Genomic DNA, 26758 nt, shown 5'->3' on the forward strand with positions numbered 1-26758 from the left:
TAGTAAGAATGTTCCATGCTTTTAAACAGGCCATGCCTGTTCAGATCCCTGTGACCTGGGTACTGGTATTTAGCTCCTCTTCACCTCTTGCAGGTGTGTGGTTGAAGGTCGATAGATTTCATGGGGACTACAAGCTTTTCTTTAATCAGCTCTTGAACAAAACTTGGCTGAGGCACTGTCTCAGTAGTTGTACCCAGCTTCAGCCCTCTGAAGAAATACTTTGGGGTTTTTTGGTGTATCTTCTAACACCCCATTTTCTGCTCTGAAGTTCCCCTGAACGTAGTTATCTGCTTCCCGTAACTCCCTTCTCACGGCAGAGGGAGCTCATGTTCCATCTGCAGTGTTGGAGCTGATGGGATCAGGGGCCTGGCCCTGATCTCGGCTTAAAGCAAGGCTGAATAGCAACTGCTGGAAAAGAAACCTGGTGACAGTTTATTCTTACCCAGCGTTTATCAGTGGGGAAATGAGGGCTTGAACTTTCCTTAGGGCAAGCATGATACTGGAAGAAGCAGAGCTTTGGCCTGAAAAATGACTGTTTTGCTCCAGCAGAGGGACTTAACAGGCTTCAGTAGTGGATTTTTTTTTTCCTGGCTACTTTTGCCAAGGACAACAAAAAGCAGGGAGTGATTACACTGTTAAGGAATTATTTGTATTTCATACTTCTATATCAAGGCAAGTGCTATAAAAATTGAGTAGTTTTGTATCTCTTCCCAGAAGGTTGAAGTGTTTCTAAAGCCAGTAATATGAGCTTCTGAGGAAAAAAAACAGCCCCAGCAACTGTACTATGCTGTTTCTCTACAGGCAAGCACTAAGGAACCATTGGAAAAAAGGCAGAGAAAAAGCAGAATGGACAAAAGAATTTAAAATTGAAAACATACAAAGTGATGGATGTAGTTTTAACAGATTTATTCTTTCCTTTAGCCAGAGGGCTTCCCAAACCTACTGCCATTCTGGCACTACCCTGTACTAACCCCTAGGCAAGCACCCAGTGCAGCATTGGGCTGTAGAGGCAGTAGTTCTACCTGAAGGGGCTCACAGAGCAAAGTGACAACTTAAGTGGCAGTGACAACTTAAGAAGTGAAGGTTTGTCCTTGGAGAATTTAAAATTAGCATCATAACACACAGTGCTTGTCAGAGAAAGCATTCATCGATGATGTAATTCTGTCAGCACTGCCCCCAAGTAACTGTGTCTGCAGTTTTAAGTGGCTAAAAGTTTTAATTTTGACCACGTATTTGACCATGTTGCATTTAATTTTGACCATGGTATGTTTAGCAACAGGCAGAAGTGGTAATGACTCATTAATTCCAGTCTTTACAAGACCTGTGTCTATTAAATCCATTTGCTAATTCCATGTGTAGCTACTGTACAGCCAGATAAGCTCTTGTGTCTAACATACCGTGTGTTAAGTTTTAAACAAAAAGCATAGCCCAGGCCATCTGTGCAACTCTGTCTATCTCTGCTAAACACTGCCTACTTATTGACCTCATAAGCAAAACACAAACAAAATTAGCTGCGTAGCAAGCCATCAGCCCAGTAACTGAGAGCCACTAACTCATAAACATTTCTCACAGGCACAGTGCTGGGCTACAACAACTGGACCAAGAGGTTTACAGTGGAAGTAAGTCCATGTTATGCAGACAGCCTCCCAAATTAGTCTCTCCTGACGGGCATTTAACATAATTAAAATGCTATTTCCTACTGCATGCAGAAACCTGCCAGGTAGGAATTAACAAAGCTGTTCATCAGGTGTGACAGAGTTTACAGTTTCAGAGTAGGGGTCTGCAGTGCCACCACAGCCAGCGCTGAGCTGGTGTGGGTAGCGCCCTGTTGGCAACACTTTACCTTAAGACTGGGCTTTGGTTTGTGGCTGGTTGCTCCTGCCCCTGAGGAGAGAAACGGAGCTCTAGCACTCTGGTGACAGGCAGGAGGCAGGACAGCTCCAGGGTGTGCTTGACTCCAGCCCCAGCAGTGAGGGAAAGGCAAGAAATGTTTCCTAAAGTACATGTTAATTATTTTTCATATTCCAGCTCTTCTTTGTCTTTGGCAGACAGCCAAATCCCCTCAAAAGGAGAAGAAAATAAAAACTAGACAGTTAGTTGTCTGTAAATGCCACATGTTTATTAGTCCATTCTAAAAAACTTTTTGCAGCATTTTTATCTTGCTGTAGTAGAGAATAAATAAAGCCATAAAAATAAAAACATGTGGTTAGATATTTTTGTAGAACTAGTACAAAGAGTTATATCTGCAAATAGAAAAATATAAGAACCCTTCTTTATTCATGGCTCAGTGGTTATCAGAGAGGGATGAACCTGGAAAAAAACTGGGAGAACTCTTGAGTTTGACTGCTTATCTGATGCTACTAGCAACCTAGCACACTGAGGCCAGACATAGCCTCCTACGGAGGAAAGATAACAAACCTGGAGCACCTAATAAATCTTCCCATTTCACTCTCCCCTCCCCTGAAAAAAGCCCAGTTTGACAGTCCCATTGGCTATAAAGAAAACCTTTTCCCCAGGAGGACAGTCAAGCAGTGAGCTAGGTGCAGTCACCACCATGGACCTGGTGCCTAGCAAACAGCTTCCCACTCCTGCCAAGGCGAGGCACTGCCGCGGAGCCGGGCAGGAGCTTCCCATCTGTGGGGCAGGCAGCTGGCAATAAACACCCCTGGCAGCGCACAGAAGAGACACGCGAGGCCATCCATGCTTCCTTTCCTAAGTGTGAGACTGCAAAAGGTGAAACAAGAACCTGCTAGGTTGTTGGGAGGAGGACAACTGCTGTGCCTTGGCAAACAGTGACCTCAGTACAGAAGGTCTGAAGTTTAGCCTGTTCTCTAGTCTATGCTTTGTTAAGAAAAATTTATTTAATTTCTGTCCTCCTACTCCCAACTTCCCAGAGAGGTGTCCAGTCTGCTTTAAACTCCTGCTGAGCCATTCCATCATGTGTTAGTTGGTCTAATCAGCAGAAAACTGACCCAAAGTTCTGCTGTGAAAATTGAATTCGTATTCATACTGCAGGGCACCTTTCATTTCTATGTTTGGCCAAACAGAGGGCATGTGAGCAGGCAACAGGAACAGGAGAAAGTATTTCTCATTAGATACTAGGCAGGCAGAAGTGTGCAACACCTCTCTGCCAGGGAACTGAAAACAAGCAGTGGCAAGTGAAGTTCTTAATTACACACACACAGAGAGGTACATCACCCTGCAGTCCTCCCGACCCCAGTGCTGAGAGTCACCTGCTGCAACAATATCTGACTTGAGTCCATCTGACAGTCACAGAGAATCCTGGCTCCTGAAAAAGAGGTACAAGCAAAGCAGTTTCCCATCTCTTTCCAAGTTCTGGTTTACATGGACACAGTGGTGCAGAAAACAAAAGGTTCAGCTTTGGTCACAGATGGAAACTCTGTTCTGGACAGTCACATTAGTTCAACAGCCTCATGCTCCCCATTTTCTTGCTGTACCATACAGCCCACTTTATTGTTGAAGAGACGAGACAGACTTCCCTTCTGAGAGCTCCTGCCCTGGGCAGACCTCTCCTTCTTCAAACGCCGCTTGTTTCTCTTACATATTCCCCGGATGTCCCAAATCCTTAGTGTGCCGTCGTGGGAAGCTGTGTAAAGCAACTCGTTGTGGATCTGGAACAACGGGGTCACATTTAATACCAAACGGTACAGCTTGGAATCGGCACAATCAAACTGTCAAAAATCAGAGCAAACACAGCTTGATCCTAACACTTAAAGCCTGATAGCTCATTGCAAGAGCCAGTATAAATTATCACAAAAGCTGCTGAAGTGGGATGAGACATTACCAAGTCAGGATTCATTTCTCAGCCACTTCACAGAGCCATAAAATATAAACAGCAGGAGTTATTTATAACCTAAACCCACTAGAAAAGCAATGGGGAACTAAACTCGGTGTCAGAGTAGGCTGTAGCTGGGAATTTCTGTGCTGGTTTCAGACTGCTGGTTTTGAAGATGAAGCTTAAGGACGTACCAAAATCAGCATCAGTGGGTAGTGGGGGTGGTTCAGGAAAGCTTTTCTTCTCACCTCCCTTCTTCCCTTGCAGGAAGGTACAGGTACAACTCTTCCTTCAGAATTTGTTGTTCTTCCAAACCTGCAGTAATTTAACTCTGATTCCCCCCTGTAGTTTCATTTCCTTAATGAAACATTTCCTGCTGTTGCAAAAGTTTCCAGTTGTCCTCACCCTGCCCTAAAAGCCAGCCGTGTGTCTTGATCACCTCCTCCTTCCTTTGTCAGTCTGTCCCTCACGGGCGCTCGCAGCCCCCAGAGGCAGCTGTGAGAGCCAGCATCCCACCGGCAGCCTGGCTTACATCCGCATGAAGCGCCACACGAGAACCACACAACCCCCAGTCCCTCATCCATCCCTCATTAACATACTTAAGATTATATTAAGGTGACCACTTCTCAGTCCTCTCCCCAGGATTTTTTGCCCTGTACACTTGGAAATGAAATCACAAAAAAAATACAAAGCCAAGCTTTGGTCTTGTCAATACTAAGGGCTGCCCAGAGTGATTATATCAGTTATTACCCAAATGCATCCAGGTGACCACCTGCTACACAACCAACTGGTCAATATCCAAGAGTTTGCCATTTAAGACCAAGAAGCCACTTCTTAATTCAGAAACATACACAAAAGAAAATTATATTTACAACTCCCTACGCTTGGGATCAATTCCACAAGGAATTTTATCTCCTCTCTTTTTAATTTTGACTGTCAGCCTGCCAGAAATGCTCAGTGTTTCACGTTCTTAATCAAAATCCTCATCCTGCATGCAGCTTCTACTGAGATCCTGATGCAGGGAGATGTGGATTCTTAAATGCACAAAGCATCCAAGGATTCAAACTTTTCCCCCAGGATTCCTTGCATGATACTGGTCTTTGCAGTGCCACCAAGAATTACTAATTCCTCCCCTTTTAACTTTTAAATGCCAGTATCACTTGAGCCTAGACAATATGCAAGCAACTTTTTAGGGACTTAATTAACTTTTAGAAAATTTTTAAGCCAGGGCAAAGACCGTTTCATTTGTCTGGCAGGATGTGGGTCAGACATCAATACAGAGCTTCCTCATCATCTTTATACCTTCAGAAAAATAGCTCCTGATGGCAATATTTTTATAAGTGTTTATATACAGGGTAGCACATGAAAATCACCACTAGCTCTTCACTAAGGTCAGAAAGGATCGTAAACAGTTGCCCATGGGCATAGGGGCATATTATTCTGCTTGGTTAAGGCAGAAACTTTTTTTCTGCCTAGAGCGCTGCAAACACTTATCATCAGTGTCTTGTAACGGAAGGGGTCTCATGAGGTCAAAGTCCATTCCCTGCCCCTACACAGGATCAGTTACATCTGTCTCATTTTTTATGGTTGCTTGTCTAACCTGACCGGAAAAGCCTCCAATCACAGACATAGGACTATCTCTGGGGACTCATTCTGTGGTTTCACTTATCCTTATTATTGAGTTTGTCTAAAATTACAAAAGGAATGTTCGAGTCTGTTAGTTTTCGTCCTACCCTGGAACAACATCCAACCCAAGACACACAGAACAGCTAGCCACACCAATTCCCACAAAACAAACGAGGGAGCAATTGGAAGTGAGAAATCCCAGCAAAGAAACCCCTTCCTGACCTGGATGCAGTTGATGATGAACTTGTGCCCTCGGAAGATCTTCTGCAGGACACCGCTCTTGGAATTGAAAGCTCTTGCACAGGCATCTCCACTTCCTGTGAACACTGAAACGCAACCACACAACACGGCACACGGCCAGACATGAGCAGCCATGTTACGGTCAGTTCACGTGAGTTCAAAAAGTACCTAAAACTAGTTCAAAGGAGCATGATGTATCATTTTTAGGCTTGATTCTCTTCTCAGTTATAGCAAGTTCAGATCATTTCCATTTCACTGACCCCAGCATGCTTGTGTTCATTTGTATTTTTCAAAACACTGAATTGCCATACATCTGAAGTTCATACATACAACAGCATTTCACTCCACACACACTTCAAATATCTATTTCTGCTCTTCTCTTCCACACATATTTCCCTGCCTAAACATGCCTCAATAATTCTGAGCAGGCATTTTATCTCAGGTCTGGTTTTAAGGATTTCTACTAAGCCTTCCATTTGTTTTACCAGAGTTACTTCCAGGTTTCCATTCAGTACCTCAGTATCTTCATCACTTCTGCTGCTGCATCCAGCATTACCACCTCTTATACTAGTACTATGAATTTGGCCTTAGCTTCACTAATACACACAATTTTTTCCCCTCCATTTTCAACCATAAGCTTACTATCAGTAGGTAGGGCCATCTCTGTTGAAATGCCACAGTGAAATTTTCTGTCCTCAGAGGTGAGTGTCATGTGTAGGCAGCTTTACAAAGAAGTTTTATAAATTCTTTCAGGTGTGGTAGATTTCTTCAGCTAAATCCTGGAGCTTAGGATCTTTGCAAGCAGTAGAGCCTTTAAGTGATTCAAGGCCCAGGCTATAATCTCTATTTCGGTATTGCACAGAAATATTTGAGTTTCAGCTATAACTCCTGTATTCTATGTGCTATATTGTACATGTGCTACAAGGGTAGGGGGGTGTTAAGTAAATTAAGCATAATTAGTGTTTTTGGCTTCCTTAAGGTATCTTAACATGTTCAAAGAACAACTTCTCAACACTTCAGGATCTTCAAATCAGATTCCCAGAATTGCTGCATCCAGAAGCTGTAAGGCAGTGTTGAATATTTAGATTTTATACTTAGTATTACGCCCAAAAAGGAGCACATTTGTGTGCCTTGAGGGTTAAACTGTCTTCATAAACCCTCATTTTCCTTCACTTAACCCAAACTCCTCAAGTTTATCTAAATACTTCAGAACTGCAAAAAGAAATATATTCACTGCTCCCTGCATTTCATGTCTTTGCAAAAGCCACAACTATGGAAAGATTTTGACAAAACTGAAGTGCCTGAAGACAACAGATTCTTTATCTTTTGGGAGAAGTCAGGGACTGCGTTCCCAAAGAGGTGAAGAAATTATCAAGGCAGTAAATTCGGTACTACAAGAGATGAAAGAACAGGCTACCTACTGCCATCAGCTTTTCAACTTCAAATTAAACAGTAGGAGACTGGGTACTTCCTGGGTACACCTTCAAGAAACATCTGGATGTGAAAAAAATCAATGTCATTTTATAGGGGCCACTATAAATTGAATTGCCAGCGTAATCCTGAAAAAGCACTGTGTCCCATTCTGCAAATGAGTAACAACGATGTAAAGCAGGGAACAAGGTACAGCTATTTTTTCCCAGTGAATAGAAAGCACTTGATACGATTACACACACGCAGAGAGTAGGAACCAATTAAGAGCTGTTTTCACTATGCAGCTGTCTGTTTACTTTAGCTATCACTATCAGGATTTTGCTTTTGACAGACATCCTTTATGTCTTTTGAACTGTCACTCTAGATTTAGGAAGTCTCTTGGCACCTCTGAGTTTCAAAGGAGAGCTGTCTATCTAACCCAGATTTAGCATTTAAATATATGTTTATATATACCACCTGTGAAACAAAGAACAAAAAAAAATAAACATCAACAATTTGTTTTTATTTTTTACTTAAATTTCATAGACCCTTGGGAGGGAGAACAGGTTTTAAATGTTCTGCTGGAGCTTCTGCAACATGAAAAAATATAAACCACATTAAATTTTAAATGACTCTGCACATACAGTAGGAGAGAAATAACCAACATAATATCATTAAGTAAACTAGATTGAGAACCAGCTTTAATATTCCCCATGCTATTAATTACACAAGCAGACTGAGGAACACCACTAGAAACCCATTCTGATGATTTAAAGCTTAGTTCTCAGATCTGTCTGGACTCCCTGTACACTATAAAGCCATTTTGGAAATACACATATTTTTTTTCCTCTCATTCTTCTACTATATTTTCTTATTTAAACCATAAACTCTTTGGGGCAACAATCCTTTGGGTACTGATCAGACAGCAAGGAACAGAATTAAGATCTTCTAACAGAAAGTTACCACTTCTCAGCTGAGATTCCTTCTGTGTTCTTGCAAACTGGCGCAAATGCGACAAAAACCATAACAAACAGCATTTATACTGAAGTATTTTCTCCACATTCTTGAAAGACAAAGATCACCTGATCTGTCCCAGGTGAACTGCTAGAATTTTAAGCTACACTAGCTCCAACATTCGGCATCCAGTGAACATGTCATTGTAATTCTAACTGAAACAAAACTATTAGATACTGTATAAATAAGTGATCGATGTATTACAATAATGCAAGCAATATAAATTAATTTTTAAGATGAAATTTCCTCTTTCAAAAACTAAAATGCATCTATATTATATTCAAAAAAGTCCCTAATATTTTCCCATTACATTTTTTCTACCCTTCAAGTGGAACAATTCAATTCTCCCTCTTTGACACATTTAGTATTTTTACATTTGATTTAAAATGAGATCTTAAATAACTCTGTGAACACTTCTATCACACTATCAGGATGTTCTTCACAGGTCTGACTAAATGCAGCAATATTGCCTGCATTTTAAGGCAAAAAAAAAAAAAAAAAAAGAGTGCTATGGAGAAATAGTGTATGTGTATGGCAGGGACAAGGTGATAGGATGAGGGGGAAGAGAGAGAAAGCTGCAGAGCTGATGGGGGTGGCATCAGATAATGAAACTTTTGTTTGAGCCTAAACTTTCTTTATGATGGTTTTAAAGAGTCTGGTCAAGTCTATATGGGTTGCATGAAAAGCAGCATCAAAACTGAAAAAAAAAAAAAAATGCATCTCTGGAGGGCTCATTATTGAAGGAGACAGTCTCTCCATCTCCCACCCAGACATGAAGATTCCTCACTGGATCAGACCAACATCAGTTTAGCACAGTTATCTTGCCTTTGGGTAGCCTTGATGTAGTCAGTGTTTTGTATCTTTATAATTAAAAAGGGGGAAAACACACACACACACAAAAATCAGTATTTTGTTTGCCAGCATTCGTACTGGATTAAAATTTCTGGTTCAATTCCCCTACCCTATCTGCATCTTTGAGCAATGACAACTTCAGGGTGCAGCATAAACTCAGACCCTTTCCCCTTCCATTTCAGCCTTCTAGCCAACTGCAAAAGCTGAAATCAGAAATCATAACCTGCAGGTAGGGAGAGTGGGGTAGTTCTGCAATATAGGGGAGGAGAGACAAAACTAACCATAAATTACAGTTTTTTCATGGAGAAAAGTAGTACTGTGAGTCTAATGCTGAAAATAAGACCCAAAAAAGGCTTCCTAATTAAAATCAAAATCTACCTATTGGCTTGGTTACACATTAAGTTTCCAAACATAATTAAGAAATCAATTCAGTTACTGGGTTATAAATGTGGTCAGTCAGCCATGTCAAGCATGGTGCTAGACAACTGCCATTAAACTGTAATCTGCCTGTGCAGGTACAACTCCCTTCTAATGCGTACCATCTCGCTTTTGTCAGCTATTTATCGCCATCTGCCAAAAGAGGTATCAAGGCCCGAATAGCAACCATTCCTTTGGCATTACATGTTTGCTTCACAGCTGAAGTACAGAAATCAAAATCAGAAAAGCATTACAAATTTCTAGATTAATTTAAGACAGGTATTGCATCCTGGTTACCCTGAAGGAGAGAAATACTTGTTTGGGAAGCAAATGAAGGCACGTCAGGTCTAACAACAGTGGCGAGATAAGCCATCAGTGGCAGATTGGTTCAGGCTGGTAAAAAAAACAAAAACAAACCACACAGGCACAGTCTTGCAACCCAAAAGCAGAAATGAACAGATGACATGCAGAAGAAAAGCCAGCCACGAGAGGGATTTAAAGAGAGAGGTTTCATGGTCACAATACACCATTAAGTCAACATAAGACAGTTATGTACAGATACCACTATTAACAGAAGTACTGAAAATAAGGGAAATGAGTCCCAAGCATTAGCACAGCAAGCAATGCTTGGCTACTGCAGAGAGGTGGTTTGGAGAACAAACACATGAAAGAGGACAGATAAAGGGAAAAGAACTTGTGGAAAATGAGTCCAGGAGATGGTCAGAGTCTGAACAGGAAGTCTAACTGTTAGAAAGAAGCAGTGAGCATCTGAATTGTGATTCTGGTTTAGGACAGTCCATTACACAGTACCTGCAAGGTAGCAGGGACAGTCACAGGGCTGCATATCCAGCAGTGGCACTTGCTGTCCCCAAGTATACAGCTGAAGCAGACTGACAGACATCAGACTAGCGAGGTTAAACCACGGCTACACAAACAACCCACAGACAGCTCAGGATTTAAGCCACTTCCCTTGGTAACAGAAATAAAGCAACTGCCTCTTCATTTACCAGAAGAGGGAGGTGGAAAATGGAGGGAAGAGCTAAGCTTCCCACATGGAGTAGTGCAGCTAAGTTCGATACTGAACACAAACATGCTGGATTTGAAAAAGTGACAATTTCTCAAGCCTTCAAAATTACAGTATTCTCTATTAACAATCTTTGATCAAAGACAAACATCAAAAAAGAAACGGGATTGCTGAATATCAGAAAGGCAACTTACAGATCCCAGCGTGGTATTTCAAAGTGCTAACGCTGTGTTTGTGAGCCTTGTACGTTTGGATTCGCTCCCCAGTGTCTACTAACCAGCACTTCACTGTCCTGTCCGCGCTTCCTGAATACAAGTGCCGATTCACTAGCTGAAGGGAAGAGAAAAAGACATCAACAACAGTCTCTCAGGCACGTTCATGAGAGAACTGAACTGAGTGACTAATCTGAAGTCACGGTTTCCAACTCAACAGCCTGTTACAAAGAGCAAGAGCCACACCTTGAAACAGAGGGACGGTGAGCAAAACTAACCTCGCATTCTTCATGATCACATCTCCCATTGACTTCTGGGCCTTAAAAACAGCTCCCACATTTCAGAAGAGAAAAAACTTAGCCCATCTGCCAGTGCAAGCAGGTAGGATTTCAGGGAGATTAACTATGCGAACCTTACTTCCATAAGGAGTTACATAAATACAGCCCCCCAAAACCAACCTGCAGTGTAGTTTTTGCAAAGCGTATTTGACAAGAACTCTGATCAGATTTTAAGTGTTAATTACAACAAAAATTTCAGAACAATTTTGAGTAACAAAAAAGTAAATTAAAATAAAATCCTATGCAACATAAACCCGGGTTTAACATGATTACTCCGCACACGGTCAGTATTTGGAAACATTAGCTCTTCCTTGAAACTGATTTGTATCTACATTTCCACAAGTTTTTTTAGACTGTAGTATCAAATGATTAAATAATTAACCACTCTTACTGTTTTTTTAAACACTGTCAATCAGATTGTCTTCTGCTGTGTGTTTAGAGCATCTCTGCCTATAAATCCCAAAGAAGAACAGTGCGTAATTACACTAGTTATCCTGCACATTGTGTGAATTCACTAGTGGTGGAGGTTGGCTTTTATTCCACACAGACACAAGAGAGAATGACAAAAGGAAGGATTGCAGTTGGGAAACCCAGACAGAGAGAAGATAACTGACTTGTACAGGACTGTAAAACTAGCCAGTACACAATAACAAACTATCCAAAGTCTGGCAGCTCAGCAGGGAAGCTCTCCACAGTGCAGAGAAAAATCTGGGATTCTGTGTCTAAGGAAAGCAAACTAAAGGTTTTAACAGCCATCACTACGTACAGTTCTGATTCCTTACTCCTCCAAGCAGAGAACAGGCCTAACACCTGCCACCTGAAGGCAGTGTAACAAAGGCAGCCAGTCATCCACCGGCTGAAGCTCAAGCTAAATTTCATGGACTTGCAGCAACCTCTGTTATCAAAAGAATGGAGAGACAGAAGAAAGAACCCTGACCCCCCCTGCAAAGAAAGGGGATTTGCATAAGGAGTAATGACACCTGGTTTGCCCTCCAGACACACAGATCAGAAGGCTCAGATGACCAGCAGAGCACTTACACTTCTCAGGTATCTGCAGGAAACCAACTGCAGAAGAAATGACAAATCAACTTGACATGAGTCTTGCTCTTACATCACTTTTAAGGGTCTGGTTCTTCCGTCACTTTAGATTATTATAAACCTTTGGTCCCCTCTCTGCACCTCTGTATCTGCAAGGTTGGAATGTTTTTTCACGCTCTCCCATCTCCACTCCCATCCCCAAAAGGGAATCACCTCAGTCCCAAAAGGCGTTATAAGTGAGCTTTGTTCAAAAAAACGCTTTCACTGTGTTACAACATGAAACAAAAGATATTTTAAGATACAAAGCACTGCAGCAACGAGTTTATGCTAACCCAAGTAAGAAATATATGCAGGCAGACCAAGATGATCACTGGATGCAGCTCATGCTAGCCCAGCTGGAGCAGTGCATGCCACACTTCCTACAAGCAGAACTCGGCCCATGGGACAGTTTTCACAGCTAAATGTCAGAAGCTTGTAAAACTCATACCACTGTTAAAAGCCAGGAATACTTTGAAATGTCACATCCTATTAACTTGAAGCTGTTTTAGCAATGGCATTAATACTACATCTCAAGGAAGAAAGAGAAGGAATGACCAGCAGCACTAACAAAACGGAGAGCTATACAGTTTGCCTGAGGAAGGTAACCTGACTTAATTTCCAGGCTCAGCCTGAATGGGCATGAAGAGCACTGTTGCATTGCACCTGCTAAATGGAAGAGGATGCTTTGAGCTGAGATCCTGCTGCTTGGCCAAATCACTGCATTTCTTTTTCAGACATCTTGCTAGCAGCATCAACCCACCCACTGAACAAAGGAAAACACTAAGTTATAACCTCCTGCAGGTAAATGCCACTCTGCACTCAACAGTCATTATGTTATGCGGCTTCATTTCTACATGTAAGTGGGTGTATAAATCCTGAAGTGAAACAGAAAAGCTGCAACTTGCCTGGATTTGCTAATTTGCTAGATATAAAAATGTGTTAAATGACGTGGGCTTACTCAGGTAATTTATAGCACCAGGATCGTAAGAGCCATAAAAGCTTCCAAAGCCCAGTCAGAGATCTGGCGAGACGGCCCGTGCACCAACCATCCTCATTAAATTCAAAGCCCCTGTGCTACCCAAGCTGCCCCATGATATACTTTATGCACCTTCCTCCCCCTCATCAGTTTAAGCAGGTGAGCACAGTAGCAAGCATGGAAACAGAAATACTAACAGGTTAAACAATCTATCAGATGCCACAGACTAAGCCTGCAGCGCAGCCAATAGCAAAACCCAGTACAGGCTCTGACTGTCACACAGCCTCTCATTGCCATGGTATTTTTAAAACACAGAGCACGAAATAGCTATTAGCAGAGAAAACCATCAAGAGCTATCAGCTCAGGTTGAAGTTGCAAATCAGATCGGACTTTAGTGATACGATGCAGGCATCACCTCATCTAAATTGATACAGATAGCTACAGCTAAGATAGTCCCCTTACAGTCACTGCAGTCCAGAGCACAATTCTTCTCATCCTGAAGCAGATGTCTGAAACAGATCACACCTTAAAACTGGCTGTTTCTCCCCTCTGACAAGGACAACCTTCTCAGCTGTAGCTCTCTGTATCAATTTAGGTGAGACAACTTCACTTGACTGAAGACAGGTCTATTTTACAACTCCAGCCTAAGCTACAACACTTCTAGTATCTACATTTAATCAAAAAATAATAATCATCAATACTGTTCCCCTAGCCAAAGCACCTTACAAGCAGGCCCCACGCTCTGTGTAATGTAAAATAAATACCTTCCCTACTTTACAGATGGGGAACCCTGACACAATGCAACTAAGTCCATCCAAAAAAAGACCTGAAATTTATAGCATCCTAACTTTTGACTGCCCAAATCCCAGAGTGCAACCCTGATTTGGAAGGTTGATCCAGGCTGCAACCAACCATCCCTTTCTACAACGCCCAGGAAGCCTTACATGCTTCAGCGCAGTTGTGACAAGCAACAATGCACAGTATCCCTGAAACTGATCAAGAGAGTATAGGAAAACCAAATGGGATTCTGTCTGAGAAGAGCAAGACAGAGACACCAATCCAATCTGACTCATGTCAAATTGGTGTTTTTACTCCAGAGCCTTCAGAGTTTGCATCCGAAGGGTGTGGCTATGCCCCAGCAACACAGACAACTCGAACTTGCCAAGGCTGGACATGCTGTGCAAATGCCCTCATGCTGGCTGGCACAAGCCACCTTTGCTGTGAAAGCAGTGGAGGTCCTAGGGTCAGACAGCAGCACAGGTCCTTGGCTCCTGTTATCCTTTTTCTTAAGTCATGAATGTTTGGAAAACTATCCAAAAAGCCCAAGAAAGGACTGTTACACAGTTCCCCTGCTCAATTCCAGACAGGTCCCCAAAGCACTGATTTCTAGTTAGGTCACCTTCTGCTGGCTCTCCCTTCTAGGCCTCTGGCTAACCTCCTTAAGTCGGCCTAGCTTCTCCTATCCAGAGGTCATGGGACTCCCCAAATGGGTTCAAATCTCCTCACCCCACAGAGCCCATTTAATCCAGATCCACCAGTTCTGTTAGACTAGTGGGCAAAACAGTATGTTGCTGTTTCTTGGGTTAAACATTCCGGCTGACACGTTAAACTCAGCAGATCTGTCCCCTCTTGGGAGCTGCACAAAATATACTGACTTTTTCACCAAAATCCAAGATCATGCTACAGCTTCAGTGGGAGCTAAGCTTCCCTGATGCAAAGACTCACACCCATTTTTGTGTATGGGCATCCAGGCACAGTCATTTTTAGGAAACACTTGTGGGCTGGGTCCCCAGGTCCATAACTACTGGACTTTTCTAGCCCAAAGTCTCCAAACCTTTACCCAAATCCATATTCATATTAAAGAATTTCATTTTCTTACGATTTAGAAGTAAAAATGTAAAATTTTACTCAGTACATTTTTCCAGATATACCAAAGTCTGTCAACTCTTGGTTTAAAAATGATCAGTAGAAACAGTTACATACTCTAATCTGCAACTGCCTGGAGAAACGGTGATATTTTCAAAGGTGTATTTTCTTTGGCTGGTTTTTGAGCACTTTGTTCACTTTGGCTAACTGCTCTACAAAGCTCCTGACACAGAAAAGCATGGCAAGGCAAGGACACCTGTAGTAGAGCAGACAAGATGGAACAGATTTGCAGCTCAGATACTAATGAGCTGAGTGGACATTTCAAACCCATGTAGCTTCAAAAGCTTAAAAACCTGATGACAGTCAGATGCCCAGTTCTAAAACCTCAACGAGGCAGCAAAAAAATCACTGGATTGATATCTTTAATTCTGGACTATTAATTTTTCTCATTACTCTGAGGGACTTTGCCTTGAACCAGATGAAACACTGAGACACATGAATGGGACAAATTTGTCTTAATCCTCAGGCCAAAGTAGCGGAGATGTACTAGTCCATAAAAAGTTCAGTCAGACTTGCTTGTAAGTAGCAATGTAACAGCAGTAGCAAAATACATGTTGTAAACGCTGAAGCAGTTACAGCTTTTGCTATTAAAAAATACCAGTTTTATGCAACCTTGACCTCAGTTATAGCTCTCAGACACACCACTGTTGGAATAAAAAAAACCCAAACGATCATATCTAGGGTCGGTCTCTGAAGACAATCGCAACTCTATCGCTCCACAAACTTGGCTGAACTAAATATAGCAGCTTAAGACGTTTTCTACCTGTATGAATGCCAAAAACACCAGCAAAAGAGCTGTATAGCATGTATTTCAACCTTATAGGAATGGACTTTGCTCTCCCAATTAACCTTTGCTATAACAATTTAACCCTCATCCATGGAGAGGCAATTGGCTCTCCAAACAGATTTGGACACATCCTCTTTCTGAAGGTCACTGCACTCAGACTGGCTCCCAGGAACTTCACCCTGAGTTCACATCAGCAACCATGTGTCCCATTACCAGCTTATTCTTCACATGGGGGTCAGTATTCCCACTGTCTGCCAGCTGGGTCTTCTGTTCACAGCCACTTCTAAGTTCAAAATCACCAACTTGGACCAATCTCAAGTTACAACTATGTAAGCCTTCAGCTGAGTTAGACTTTCAGGATCCCATTCAAACCACATTCATTTTAACAAGCTAGTGAACTCCCTGTGGGCAAGAAATTGTTTTTTTTTCCTGAGAATCCATCTAGAATGAGCCCTCTGGTCTGGCTGTTAGAGAACATTTTTAAACTCTTTTACTGCAGTACAAAGTAATGGTCCTAGAAACTGTTTTTCTACAGGTGTTGTACACATTCATACTCCTCTAATTTGCATCTTCATCCTCTAATGAATTATGCAACAAATACAAACACAAATTACAAAAAAATATGTTAAGCGTATAAACGGAGTTCAGGCAATGGCTTTGTTCAAAGCATTCTTTTCTTCTCGTCAGCTTTAAAAGGCAACTAAAGGGAATGGTCCAAACAAAGGATCTTTTGCAGGAAAACCAGACGCAGGTCCTTGCCCACTCATGTTCATTTAAAACTCCTTTTGCAAGAATTTTTGCTATAGGATCCAAGCTAAATCTGAAGCTGGATCATATCTTTCTGCCAGCTTTTGGCAGCACAATTTTGATAAACACTCCGAGGAAGAACAATCAGCAAAGGACAAAGCAATCCCTGTGAACAGTTTGCAAAGCTACTTTGGAGACATTTAGAAAAACATACACAAGTAAATATTTAAGTCAGGGTTATTCAGCCTATTGCATGCAGTCACATTAATGAAAATGCATGTTTGATTATTAATTGCAAATACTGGTCCTTCGCCAAGCCTGAAATTTTTAAGTGGAAGAACTAGCATGAGCTGTGTGATTACTCTCAGCCCACCCTTGCTTTTTCCCATCGCTTCCTATAAAAATCTCATCACTGGCTCTTATATGAAGAGGGAGCACTCAAAGCAGCTGCTGTCCCTTGCCTGCCAAACTATCAATTCACTGCAGGAGAAATCAAGCGAAGAGTTCTGGTGGCTCCACTGCTAGTTACCTTGCCTGACTGTGAGAGTGAAGTAGTCAAGGCCGACAAAGCACCCAGCACACACACGATTTCCACTGCAGATAGAAAGTCTCCTGGCAAAACCTCTGACAGTCTAATTTAATAGCAGAAGTTAGAGAAGAGTGGCATTAGAATAAGCTGGTACCTGCAGCAGACCTACTCTGATAGCAGACCACGTGCACTCAGTTCAGCTTGTACATCACCTTCAACCAGCGGACCCTGGGACAGCAGCACGAGCCCCAGGGAATATCTGAACAGCTCCACCCTCTTCACCCCACTGTCCAGGACCACCAAGGACAGGCAACAAGGGAAGGCGAAAAGCTCACCACTGATTTCCATTCTGCCATGCCAGATGAGAGTTGCTTTCAGGCTCCTCTAACTTATGCTAGCTGGCAACAACACCTAAAGAATCTTAGAGCAACCGAGGAACATTCAAAATCCAAACATACCCGTGGCATCACCCCTCTGATTTTCACACGCCAGCACTGCAGGAAGTGAAGTGGAAAAAATATGGGCGTGCTTTATGGATACCTACCCAGAAACGTTCCTTCAAGACGCTCCAGGAATTTCCATTCACTGCTACAGCAACGCTATTGGTATTTACTGGAAAGTAATGGGAGACGACTAGAATAGTCCAGACCTAATTTGCAGCAGTTTAGAACATCCTGGGGCATTCCCATTAATAACAGTACTTTTTAAAGTTGGGGAAAATATGGTCTCAATATCCAAATTTTTTCCTGATCTGTGTCCAGGATGAGAGATCACACTGAGCATTTCTCAAACTTTCTGAAAGGTCACCCTCCCTTAGGGATCTTTATTTGAATAAATAAAATGAAAATAAGTCTTTATTTTTTTTCCCTTTATTCTCTCCACAAAAGCACTGTAGCACCCAGAGAACAGGTAACTAATTGCTGGTACCAACTCAGCTCCTCCAGGACGGGAGAAAACCTGGTGTAATTAGCAGCTCACTTCTGCCCTGCAGAAAATGAACTATTGTCAACAATTAAAACTGTCTGCTGGCTACTGTGAGCAACTCAAAACTACCTCCAAGTCCTTCCTGACCCACTCACTACCACAGACTGCAACACTGTCATGAAGAAGCCCTAGGCAAAAAAAGGCTCCAAGAGCTTTTTGAGAAGAACTCAAAAATTTTAAAAAATAAACACCTCTATTCAGGAAGTTTCCCTTCTGTTGTAACATCTTTGTATGGATTCTGATGATTGACCCCTTTCTAAAAGAATGAAAATACCATGTGGGCTGTTCTGAGAGGCAGCCAAGTGGAACAGAAGGGCTGGTGTTGAACCCAGCAAGGAAGAGGGAGGTATTAGGAAAGATCGACAGCCTAAAGCTATTCAACAGCATGGCAGTGACAGCTTAAGCTAGGATAAGTTTTAGAGGCCTAGAAACTAAATGCTCTCTGTGGGGGAAGTATGTACCTCAGCTGGACTCTTCTATAGCCTCAAACATCAACTAGTGATGAGAGAAGTGAGGGGCTACCAGTTACTCACAGCTAGAAGAAGATTTGGCCAAGGACTGGTGCCAACACAGTCTTGGCAGCAGTAGTCTTGTGTACTTTGAATTGTTCAGGTTTTCCAAATAGATGTATTGGTTTTGCTTTTCTTCTCCCTTACAAGAAGTTCTGTTTGTTTAAAACCATTGTTTAACTCTGTGCTCACAAGCGGAGAAGCACTGCTAATTCTTGAGCATTCAAAGAGTGTAATTGAATTTCCCAGGCTTCTGGGAGAGGGTCAAGCCAGTTCTGTGTAACAATTTTAGCAAGAACCCAATTAAATTAAAGCAAGCTCTGTTGTTGCCAATCCGTGCCTTGGAGAAGGGTTACAATTAAACAGCAAAACATAGCGTGACACTAAGAACAGCAACAGATTTACTTGAGCATCCTCAAAATACATTACCACAATATCACAAAAACAAGCTTTAACACTGAGAATTTACCCAAGCAAGACAAACATTACTCCGGGGCAACATGATTTGGTGTGGGTTTTTTTCCTTTCTAAAACCGAACGAAAATAGAATTCCTTCAGTACGATCAGGTTTTTAGTCTGCCAGTGTCAGCTGTGACTACCTTCTTTAGAAACAAAGGCAGCATTTATTAAGCAGCTATTAACAATATGTACTGTTGCTTCTGTAAAGGAAACCCCTTATGGACGAACACAAACAAGGAGAGTACTGAGAAAAAACTACGGTCATTAACTTCAGTCAGACATATACATTTGTGAACATTTAAGGTTTGCTGACCTGAAACAAAGCTACAGACCATAATATACCTTATTTAAATATACTATTAGCATTTTCTGGTGGATTATGGAGTGTACAGGACTAGTGCTGTATGATAGTTCCCTTTTTCCTTCATCTGCCCAACCTCCTCCTTCCCTCTGCAACATTAACAAGCCTGGCACCAGTCACCAGAAGCATACAGCAAACAGAAAAACAGGATATAGTTTTTCAGGTCACATTAAAGTTTTTCCCCTCCTCTCTCCTTCATTTCCTGATTTCAGTCCCCCATGCTCGACTTTTCCATTTTCCTTTCCTGTTTTCTTCTCTTGGCCATCTCTCCCTTTCTTTTCTCAAATTGTGTCTGTGTGTTTTTTAAAGCAGGATTTCTTTCAGCTTTATGGTTTCCTATTATCTTTTGCCCACAACTTTGGGTCTGGTTTTGGTGGGGCTTTAAGTTATCTGGTTTACTCTGCATTTTTTTTCCCCTCCCCTTTTTAAGCTATCTGACACTGTCTGACTACTTTTCATGTTATTTTTCGTCAAAGTCTGGTGATCCTGTGTATGGAATCCTACTCAGATTAACAATCCTCCCAGCAAACCTACTCATGAGTTTCAAGGAGGACTTAAAGAGGTACTGAGCTAGAAGTCAGACCAGGATAGCCCCCAGAAGCCAAGAGGATATCAGAAAGTGTTTTAGGGAAAGAGGATTTGTCTCAAGACCACAGAGCACTATTTTTTTTGTTATTACATGAACATTTAAGCTTAACATTTATAACCTGTCTTGGAAGAGTTTCTATATGAAAGAAAAGACACCTGCGACCCACAAGTTAGGATATGGACACCCCCTTCAAACAGCTCTTGAAGAAGCCTCTGTTCTTACCTCTAGGCAAATTACTGATCCTTGATGCTCTTTGAACACTTTCAACTGCTCACCAGTGACAATATTCCATGTTCGAATGGTATAATCCGTGCTGCCAGAAAACAGCTCCCTGTTTGGTGCGTCAAGTATAAGGCATAAGACAGCCCCAGTGTGTCCCAGCAGAGTCTGGTAACAGCGCCCACTGGACACCCACCAGACCTTAACAGTGCAGTCTGTGCTACCTGTCACCAAGAGGTCCCTGCTCACTTTCTCCTCCTCCTCCTCTTCTTCCTCCTCTTCTTCAAGAACATCCCTGGAGGAATAGTGAGCTAGAGTCAGGACGCAGTTCCGATGGCCCCGAAATTCCTGGATTTGCTTCTCTTTGTCCACACTCCAACAGCGGGCTGTCCTGTCATAGGAGCCACTAAAGAGATAGTCTTTGGCAACCAGGATCCTGCAAAAAATAAAGTTTGCTTGTACGAACAGTATCATTCTTTTTACATAACAACTTTTTGTCACAATTTCAATGCCAAGCACCCTGAAGTTAGAAATTACAGCACAAACAAAACCTATATGTCCCCAGTTCAGTGTCACTGTTTAATACACATTAAGCAAAAAACAATAAAAAGATTCATAAATAAAAAGCCACAAACAATTCCCTGTTCCTACTTTTAAAATTGAGACCTCTCATTCAGGTACATTGATGCAGACATTTTTACACTATAGCACTGTAACTTTGGGCATTTGTGTTTTCTAGAATCTTTTCCAATAGCACCATTATGTACTTTTCACAAGTAACATGTACTAGCTAAGAGTTTGTTGTGGTTTGTTTGGGTTTAAAAAAAACCCAAAAACCTCATTCTTGATAACTGTAAGTATTTCTTTACAAATAATTATATACAAACTGACCTGAGAAAAATCGCTTGGAATTAAAATAACAACAACCACAAAAAATTCCAGGAACCTGAACTGTAACTGACAGTGGGCAAAGATAATCATCTATCTTTCCATCATCAAATAGAGAGAGTACAGGAAAAAAATATATACCTAATCTCACTTAGCCCAGTATCTCAAAAAAGGTAGAGCAAGAGCACCACACTACTACATGAGCACCCCAATTATTACATAACTGAAGAGAAAAATCAGAAATTACAGCTCAAAAATTTAACTTACTGGGCCTCCAAAACAGTGACCTGTAGCTGCACAAACATGTAACAACAGAACAATCCCTACAGTTCGTATTTCCAAACCAGAGATAGTGAACATCTTAACCTGCCTTCTTTGTCAGCTAAGTGTGGTCCTCTGGAACCTTTCAACTGGCAACAAAGTCATATGAATAGGGAACACATTTCCCATTTGCTGATTCAAGCAAAAATCAGGCCAGTGACAAAATACAGACAGAACCAGCCTTCCTAACTATTTACAGAATGTAGCTACACATTGTATGTGTTTTGAGTTTAGTAAGGAACAAAAAAGCACCAGAAAAAAAATTTAAAAGTACTGGTTTGAATGCTGTATTTGTCATTAATTAAATCCAGTCCAACTATTAAGAGGCCCTTTAAATTGACAGGCTGATCAGTCACGCACAATCAGTTTAATATTAAACTTCATTTGCACAAGCAGGAACAGTAATCCCAGAAAAAGCCCTGACTTTATCCCTCTTACTGACACAAAGGCTTGACGTGATGTTTTTAAAATCTACTTATCAGAAGCATCTGTTATCAATTGAATAATTTCTTCTGGAATTTCATTGCTAGCCCTGGATTTAGTTCCCCTGCCGTGTGCCTTTCATTTCTCTCCTATCTGCTGTCTATGGATGTGTCAGCACTGTTGCTAGGAAAACTAATCATTACAGCACGGAACACGTGTAGCATGAACTCAAAGGTTTACACAACTCATTTTATTGGTGTTGTAATGGAGAATTGCAGTAAAATGACAATATACACAATAACAGATTACAGGAACACAAGGGAAGAACTCTACTGAACCAACCTGTTAACAATTGATGTGTGTCCTCGGTAAATGGCCAGGCACTGACCTGTCATCACATCCCACTTTCGAATGGTATGATCTGCACTACACGTGAAGGCAGCCTCATTTTCTAAGTGGCAAAAGGTGATGTAACTTTCATGTCCTAAGAAAAAAAAAAGGAAACAAATTCAATCGCCCTGCATACAAGTCGAACAAACTAGTCGAGCTCTTCACCTTAACAAAAAAGAAAAATTCAGCAAAGGGTCTGAAACTCTAGTTTTAAATGCACCACCATGTTCTTCATATTTAAGGATAAACACAGTATTTTTAATTAACAGCAGAAAACTGCTTCACTGATATAAGGATTAAGTGAAAGAGAAAAACAGTAGAGTTCCACCAACCAGATAGATTGAAGAGCACGATAAAAACATAATTAGCTAAAATAGTATCAGTATAATATAACTCAGTTTACTTAAGTTTAGAACCAGTAAAAAAATTGGCTTATATTTTTAATAAACAAATGGTTTTGCTTCCTTCTTCTGAAGTCAGGAAAAAAAGGCTGCATTTCAACCCAGCCCATTGATTGTCAGGACACAAACAGCCCTAAATTAAAGCATTAAACTAGAAAAAAAGAAACTGACATGAGACTTAGCAATAAGTTTAGTTTCATTGTCCAAGAAAAATGAAACACAAACAAAAAAACATATCTGGTAAAAAGTCAGCCAATACTTTCCACATTATGGCTAACAACATGCATAAAACACAGAATTTTCAAAGTATCAGTATACCTTTAAGGAAATGACACAGAAAGAGTAAGAGCATAATTACTTATACAGTATCCAGAGTATGGTGGGATTCTACAGTTTAAAAATAGACACAACCACTAGTCTAAAAATTTCATGCTGAAAAACAGGGTAATGCTAGCAAAGAGGAATCAATATTACAACCTTAAACTTTTGTTGCTGCTTAGCAAGATGTAACATTTTTCTATTGTATCATTAAATGCAACACATTTAAGAATAACCTTAGGATTTTAGTCACAGCTTTGTCCAAGATCAGCAGTATGAAACTTCTGTCACCTATCTAATTGTTGGGATAGTATTATCTTGCACTCTTCTGCTTTAATTATTTAGACTGTAAGCTTTCAAGATCAGAACTGCTTCCTCTTATGCAACCAACTATCACAAGAGAGCCCCAGACTTTGGTTGAAGCTGGTGGGACCTACTGTGATTTAAATAACACTATTCTTTGAGGAGAAAATAAAAATTATAAGAAGAACAAATGTGATTAGAGACAGATGGACAGGCAAAGACATCGGAGAAACAGAACCATGTTGTAGAATAAAGAGATGGTAAAAAAATTGAGAGAAAGCAAACTACCCACTAAAACACTTTGTTTCACTGACTGCAAAAACTACAATTCCTGTAGTTCAAAAGTGAACTAGCATCCAGGTTACAAACACACGCCTTGTTTCCTCTTATGTAAATTTACCGGATGCCAAAAATTAAACAGATCACCAGAGCTATAAGCAAAACTATACCCATCCTCACATTTTTGCGAAAGCTTTTTGCAAAGCAGCTTAAATGGGACAGATTTCCCAGATTTTTATCACAGTATCATGTAAACCTGCTCTGAGAAGATAAAAAAAACATCTTGGTTACTGCAACCAAAGTCTGTCAGATTTTAACCATCAAGAATACTTGAGCCACACAAAGAATGACAAAACCCAAAGTTGCAGACAAGATCTGGTGCTGGTCTGATCAAAAGCAGTCACCACTAAGTCTGTTGGTTATGCCGTGGCAGAAGCTTGAAACTGTGTTATAGATACAGGTCCGTCAATAATTATAGTTTGTACGATACAAATCTACACAACAGCTGTGTGCATGTATAAATATGAAATACATACAATTATCTCATTCGACTGACAGTTCACAAGCCAACCTTCTTTAGAGTTTACCCCAAACACTAACAGTATATAGGCCAATATGAATATTATCCAGTACATCTGTCTTTCTAGTTAAAAGTTAATTAGTGGTTTAAAGGGATTTCTAAGCCTAAAGCAAATGCAGTGAGTTTTCCAGGAGCTAGAACCATGGCAGGATGTGGGGAATAAAAAGACAATGCTCCATAGTTAAAAACAAGCAAGCAAACAAACATACAAAATAATCACAGCAATGTGATTTCTTCTTCAGAGGAAAAAAGGATTAGAAATTCCAAATTTAAGAGCTTTTTCTCCCTGTATTAAAAGAACATGAGTGAGAATACCTTTAGTCCACTTCTGACTCCTGCATAACTCTACTTTCTACAGTTTTTTCTTCTCTTTTTAGTTATTGAGATGCTAGCCTAAGGATAATAAATTTTGTTTCAATTGCAAAATCGATTTAAAATTTAAAAGCCCAGCAATTAACATTTCTATGTGTCAAATGTGGGGAAAAAATAGCTTATTTAGTAAGGTTCCTTTCCAGACTTCTGGGTCAAGAGGTTCTAAATAAAGACTGTCTGGAAAACGAGATGATTACAAGGACACACACACACACACACAAAAAGAGAGACAATAACAAAAAGTCAGTACTTCATCAGGGTGTAAAACAGAGGGCTTCCAGAAGGAGACATAAGTTAAATAACTGCTATGTTTCACACCCTGAGATAAAAGGATCCATGAGTTCAGTAGCGCTTGTAACCTGTTTTGGGTTGAAACAGCTTCTGCTTAACAATGCTGTAACAAATCCTTAAAAAACAAAACAAGCCTGACTTTGGCTGCCCGGCAGGCTGCAGGGACTGAACGAGACCAGAACATGCTGTATGGCCTGTACCACGCTTTAGATGCAAAAACTAGGCGAAAAGAAGCTACGGTACCTTGAAAGTGGCCACGGCACTGGCTGTCAGCAGTGCTCCAGAGCCGCGCTGTGCCATCCTCACTACCCGTGAGCAGGCGCTGCCCGTCCGGGCTCAGGCTCAGCCAGTTGATGCCTCCTTGGTGATCCGTGCAGACCTTCACGGCTGAGCCACTGTTCCCCATCCTAGCGGTCCCAACGAAGGCAAGAGGCTGCGAGTCAGATCATAGGGTCTGTGCAACACCCAGACCGTGCTCCGGGCCTCCAGCCGTCTCCCACCGACCAAATTCAGCCATTACCTGAACTCCGAAAAATCAGCAGGGTAGCCCAGACTCCTGCACTGGGACACAAAGGAGGAAGAGGTGGGAGGGCACGTTAATCATTCCATCTCCCCCGTGGATACACCCCTTCCTCAGGGTGTGCTGAAGCCACCGAGCGCCTCTTTCTCCACAGGTACCGAAGCCCTACGGCGGAAGATGGCCCTTCCACACTCCCTCCCCGGGGCGCCTTCTCCATGGACACCGAGGGACGTCCGGCCCCTCGGAGAGGACCCAGGCCGGACGGCGGCGGCACCACTACCTGGTGCCCTGCTCCGAGGCTGCCGGCACGCTGCTCCCTTCTCAGCAGCTTCAAGGCTAACTCGGGGCACGCTGAAGAGCGACGCCTCCGAGAGAGGGAAGCCCAGCCTCAGGCGGCCCCCAGCGCCCCAAGGGGCCGCCTGCCCCCTCCTCCGGCCGCCGCGGGATCACCTCAGCGGCCCCCAGCCCTCCCCCTCCTCGGGCTAACGCCATCCCTCCCACACGGCCCTCGGCATCTCCACCCTCGGCACTTACTCACCGCCCTGGACACGGCCCCGGGTGGAGGCGCGGGGCTCGTCTCTGGCGGAACGATCCCGCACTCCCCCTCGGGAAGGGGGAACCTCCTCCTGCCGAGTGACCGGAGCCAGCGCCGGCCCGAGCGCGGGATCCCCCCCGCCGCCGCCGCCGCCGCCTCCGCCTCCGCCCCCCGGGGAGGCGGGAAGGGCTCCCCTCCGCCCCCGCCGCCGGGCCGGGCCGAGGCGGGCGCCCCGCCGCCGCCGTGCTCCCCTCAGGCCACCTCGGGGCGGTTCCCCACCCCCAGCGCCGGCCCTCCCTCCATTGCCTCCCCCTCCATGTTAAGAGCCGCTTCCAACCGCGGCAGCCCCCCCCCCACCCCGGGGCGGGAAGCCGCCGCCTCCCCCGCCCGCGCTTCCTCGGTGCTACCGCTCCCCGCCTTGTCCTCCCGGGAGGTGCCCGGCAGCTCTACCCCTCCGGGACGGCCTCCCCCCGCAGCAACCCCCCTTTCCGGGGGGAAAGAGGCACCCCCCACCCTCTCGCCGCCCGCTTCCCCAGGGCTGCAGCCTCCCTTACCTCATTTCAGTCACCCGGCGGTGAGGGGAGAAGAGCTGAGGGGCGGGAGGGTCTTTCCCGCCTGGGGACCTTTTAACAACCGCACTACAACCAAAGCAACCCGACAAGCTCCCGCACCCCCAGCGGAGACCCCAGGCTGGTCCGGGGCGGGGGGGGGCAGCGCTTCCTGCGGCTCGTTTCGCCCCCTCAGGCTGCCTGGCGGCCCCGCTGCGCGGCTGCGCCTGCCCCGCCGCCCCAAGGCACCCCTGGGGGCACCGGCCCAGCGGCGGGCTCCCCGGCCGGCGCCCGCATTTCTTCCCCAGTTTCTGAGGCCGGTGCCTCCCGGGGGGACACAGCCGCCTGTGCTGCCGAGCTGGGGGCTGGCTTTGAGGGAAGCCATCGACTTTTCCTCCTCTTGCCCCGCTCCCTGGCAGAGCTCCCGCCAAACTTCTCCTCAGGACCGACCCCACTCTCCTCCCCGGGAGCCCCAAATCTCCTTTTTCTCACTCTGC

The 26758-nt window shown here is 43.1% G+C and overlaps 1 protein-coding gene across 3 annotated transcripts; it reads right to left on the reverse strand.

The window, feature by feature from the left end:
• Positions 1-114: 114 nt before the first annotated feature.
• On the reverse strand, positions 115-25826 carry WDR86 (WD repeat domain 86). Of its 3 annotated transcripts, XM_074899880.1 has the most exons (8): positions 25717-25826; positions 25179-25214; positions 24902-25065; positions 22067-22208; positions 20096-20528; positions 10574-10709; positions 5645-5748; positions 115-3632 (listed from the first exon to the last, which is right to left on the reverse strand). In XM_074899880.1, exons 3-8 carry the CDS (start codon positions 25062-25064, stop codon positions 3414-3416), a joined length of 1197 nt encoding a protein of 398 aa, XP_074755981.1. In that variant the 5' UTR covers position 25065; positions 25179-25214; positions 25717-25826; the 3' UTR covers positions 115-3413. The 3 variants fall into 3 exon arrangements, with proteins under 3 accessions (XP_074755981.1, XP_074755979.1, XP_074755980.1); XM_074899878.1 differs by having other exon boundaries at positions 24902-25219; XM_074899879.1 differs by having other exon boundaries at positions 24902-25219; positions 25713-25826.
• Positions 25827-26758: the final 932 nt, after the last annotated feature.

The sequence above is a fragment of the Athene noctua genome, chromosome 2 (assembly GCF_965140245.1).
Source record: "Athene noctua chromosome 2, bAthNoc1.hap1.1, whole genome shotgun sequence".
In the NCBI taxonomy this organism is placed as follows: domain Eukaryota; kingdom Metazoa; phylum Chordata; class Aves; order Strigiformes; family Strigidae; genus Athene; species Athene noctua.